Below are 3,950 nucleotides of genomic sequence, written 5' to 3' on the forward strand. Positions count from 1 at the left end.
GATCATGAGACTACTGTTTTATCCTAGATTTTACACAAACTTAAATTCCAACCTTAATTTCTCCAAGAACTGAGAAAGAGGGAGAGTTAGCTCATGGGAGCCAAGAAAGAGGTGCCTAACAACCATTAATGAGATTGCGATGAGCTGTTGAATTACTACATATATATATATATTCATTCAAAAATGTTGGGCTTCTTTCCAGAATGGACAGGATTGTAATTTTGTCATCTTCATTCTATTAGCCTCGTACGAAGCAAAACCCACTCTTCATAATGAAACATGTACAATAATTCCACTGCATCTCTTTACAATTTAAGTTTTCAGTAATTCCTCTCGCTCTCACTCTCTCGACACATTATAAGTTGAGGCAGAGCTTGTCATTCTTACAATTATTACTACTGTTCTATATATCTAATCTACTTTGATTGCAAAAATCACAATAATGAGTTTACAACACTAATTAAACTGAAATTGTATTACTTAATATATTCAGTAAGTCTTAATTAAGCAAGGGTGAATCTACATATGACCCATAAAGAGAATATTTCTGCCTATATCAGAAATTCCAACTTAGGAAATACTATTTTTATATTTGAGATAAGACAAATGACGAGCAACATTTACTAGGTCAGACACAGTCTGAACAAAGGTAAACTGCAGAATATAATGCTTCTGTTTAGCACAAAATCTATTGCGCACACATAGACACACACACATGTATATATATATATATATACATTAAATCCCAACATTATTTTCATTTTTCAATGCACCTGAAGCTGCATCAGACATGCATGGCTATACGCAACGAAGCTTTTCTGCATACAACATTCATGTCAAATTAAGACCGCCGGAAATCACATGTAGTGTGAATAAATACAAAAAAATAAAAATAAAAATGAGAGAGAGAGAGCTTCACAAATTGGTCAAAAAAAGAAATATTATTATAGTAATGAAATATATATACTATATTCTTGCATGGCTGGACAACCATAAATATATCGAAAGAAAGAAAGAAAATATATGTATATTGTAAGACTTGTCCAAATAAAGAAGCAACCTCAACTCAGAATTTCAAATAGGCAAAAACAACGCGTAATCTGGGGAAGAAAAAGAGGCAACGAACTCCCATATAATTCAAATACTGCAAACACTCAGAGAAATTCGAAAAAAGGTTTGCTATAATATTATAGAAACAAACAGAAAAGGAAACAACACGCCCATGTTTACAGCGCAAAATAGAAACCTTTTTTTATGGCAATTTCAAATGGAACAAGAATAATAATTCAACGGTTGCATCGGAATATGAACTAAAAATCAAACATAATCCCCTCATTTCCTGCTCTCTCTTTTGTCTGTCAAATACAATATTTTTGTTTCTATCTCATTCTCATTCTCACCCCCATTTTACAGCTGCAGTAACACACCATTCTATGTGGAAAAGCTGATCACTACCCCTACAAACTAAGTCATAACACAAGGAGAAGGAGAGAAGATGAATGTGAGGGAATATTTTTTTCTCAAGATCTTGGAGGTGGGAAGAATTGCGTACCGGCAACGAAGTGAATTGGGGGCGGGAATAAACAAGTGTCGAGAAAGGGCGGAGCGGCGGAGGTGGTGGCAGTGGCCGGAGCCCCGGTGATTAAATTGAGGTGTTGAGCTGCTCCGGCGCTGACGCTTCCGCCGCCGGAAGAAGTCTCACCGGGCATGTACTGAGCCTCGCTGCCTTGATCGTACAGAATTCCTTTGAAAACATGGCCGGAGATGTTGACCGCAGTTTGGTATGCCAACTGCTCCTCGGCCTCATCCATGGGGCTCACTCTAACGCACCGGAAAACTGCCTCTGCGCTTACTTCGGAAGGGAAATTCCCCATCTCCAACCCTAATTCATATTGTCCATCAAAAATGTCAAATTTTTTATGTATACTAGTTCAAATTTAGGAATCACTACGATTACAAGTAGATGGAGAAAGATAGAGAGAAAAAGGGGTAGCAGGGAACCCCAAAACAGTGTTGGAAAGAAAAAAGTAGCGAAAAAAATGATGGGGTTTGAGGTGGGGTGGATTCTCGCTACACGCAATTGTTACGGGCTTTCTCTTCATATCATGTTTGTCTACTGGGAAATGCAGTATTCAATGGACCAAAACTGACACGACCCCAGACAGATTTTACCCTCTCTTGGATTTCTACAAAATTTTATGATTAGATTCGATTGTCTGAAACGATCATCCATATTTACCTGACGTGGTTGTGGGGATGCGAGTGCACACAAGAGGATTGGGAGACTCTCGGTGGCGTTTGGAGGTCTCTCTCTCCCTCTCTCTAGTCGGCGGCGTGTCTCGGCGCTGCAAGGAAGCCAGCTGCTGCTGCCTCTCTCTCCTCTTGGAAGCGGGAACCCAAGTGCTCTTTACATGGGTCTGGCACTGAAACCCTCGGCTTTTGCAACAAGTTCTACATCTCATGTGCGTGCAATCCTTCTTGGCTTGATTCCCGCAGTCCTGGCAGCTGATCCCACCTCCGCCGCTGCTCCTCATCATTAGGAACCCCGATCTCGGCGACTGATCATCGCCGATGCTGAGTCGGCTCGGCCCTCCCGCCGACGCGTAGAGATCCTGCAGCGGGTTCCGCGGCTGCAGGAAATTCTCCGCTTGCTGGTGTTGGTGCGGCTGCGGCTGCGGCTGCCACAGCTCGAAACCCTTGTATGAAATCTCCTCATTTCTGAACAGGAACCAGCTCTCCGGATTGAGGTCCGACGGCGGGTTGTGGTTGGGGTTGTGGCTGGTGCTCTCCTGATCGGGGTTGTTGGCGCCGCTGGGGCGACCAGCTCCGCTGCCTAGTGAGAAAAAGCCGGCCATCTCGGAACCAACTGATGAGCTCCTTTTGTATGTGTTACTTCCATAGCCTTGATATGATGCGCTTTAGTTCTTGCTGTTTTGGGAATGTGGCACGCAATTTCTGATTTCTGCCCGAATCACTACTGCCCAGTATTTGCATGTGGAGATTTTAAGCAACACTTGCTCCTTTCTACATACCCTCTCCAAGCTTTAATTTTAAACGAGGACGAGTGTGTGTATGTATGGTTTTAGGAGAGAGAAAACTATAGAGAGAGAGAGAGAGAGAGAGAGAGAGAGGGTTTTTGTGGTAAGCGAATAGGAGAGGAGATGATTAATCGGCTCCTTCAATTCTGTGGCTCTTCTGCGTGTGTGTTGTTGGCATTAAAGACGCAGAATAACAGCTCTGCCACGCCGCCATGGCCTCCCCAAAAGCAACTGCCTTCTTCTCTTTCCTTTTGTTTTTTTCTTTCTTCTTTTTCTTCTCTGCCACCACCAATTTAACTATTTATTTTATTCGGATTTATTTCACTCTTTTTGGTCTTTTTTCTTTTTCGGTTTAATTTGCAAAACAACATCAGCTTTTTTACCTCTCTCTCTCTCTAGTCTCTACCCTCGGTGAGAATACGTATAAGAGTCTCTCTCACACACATTTACAACACGCACTGTTTGACTCTCTCCCTCTACGCTATATCCTGTCTTGATCATCAACTAGGAGTAATCTAAAGATGGTATGCATCTGCATGCGAATCTACGGCTGCTACTATTGCCACGTGTCACTAAAACAGCTTTTGCAACCTCGTCCTTTTGTACCGTGAAACCCGCTGCTTTATGTCTGTACCCCTCTCCTTCTAATTATTTACACATTTTATTTCATTCTTATACATTTAATATCTAATTGTTACACAGTATTAGATCCTTACACTTGCATCTTATCCTCATTAATCTTTTTTTTTTTTTTCAAATGTTTTATGAAGGTCTGATTCTGGGGCTGTTACGAACATAGATCTGCGAGTGTTACAGTACTTATTTTCGTTATCGTTTTCGTTTTTTTTCCTAATGGTTGTTTTCTTCGACCGGTTATATTTATTTTTTATCTTGATTGTGAGTGAGTGAGTA

General features: G+C 41.4%; 1 protein-coding gene across 1 annotated transcript; it reads right to left on the bottom strand.

The window, feature by feature from the left end:
• Window positions 1-1,225: 1,225 nt before the first annotated feature.
• Window positions 1,226-3,705, bottom strand: LOC131021658 (protein EXPRESSION OF TERPENOIDS 1-like). Its single transcript, XM_057950908.1, has 2 exons — window positions 2,240-3,705; window positions 1,226-1,882 (listed from the first exon to the last, which is right to left on the bottom strand). The coding sequence occupies exons 1-2, from the start codon at window positions 2,853-2,855 to the stop codon at window positions 1,521-1,523; spliced, it is 978 nt and encodes a 325-aa protein (XP_057806891.1). The 5' UTR covers window positions 2,856-3,705; the 3' UTR covers window positions 1,226-1,520.
• Between the last annotated feature and the right edge of the window lie 245 nt (window positions 3,706-3,950).

This window comes from Salvia miltiorrhiza, chromosome 4 (genome assembly GCF_028751815.1).
Source record: "Salvia miltiorrhiza cultivar Shanhuang (shh) chromosome 4, IMPLAD_Smil_shh, whole genome shotgun sequence".
NCBI classification, from domain to species: Eukaryota; Viridiplantae; Streptophyta; class Magnoliopsida; order Lamiales; family Lamiaceae; genus Salvia; species Salvia miltiorrhiza.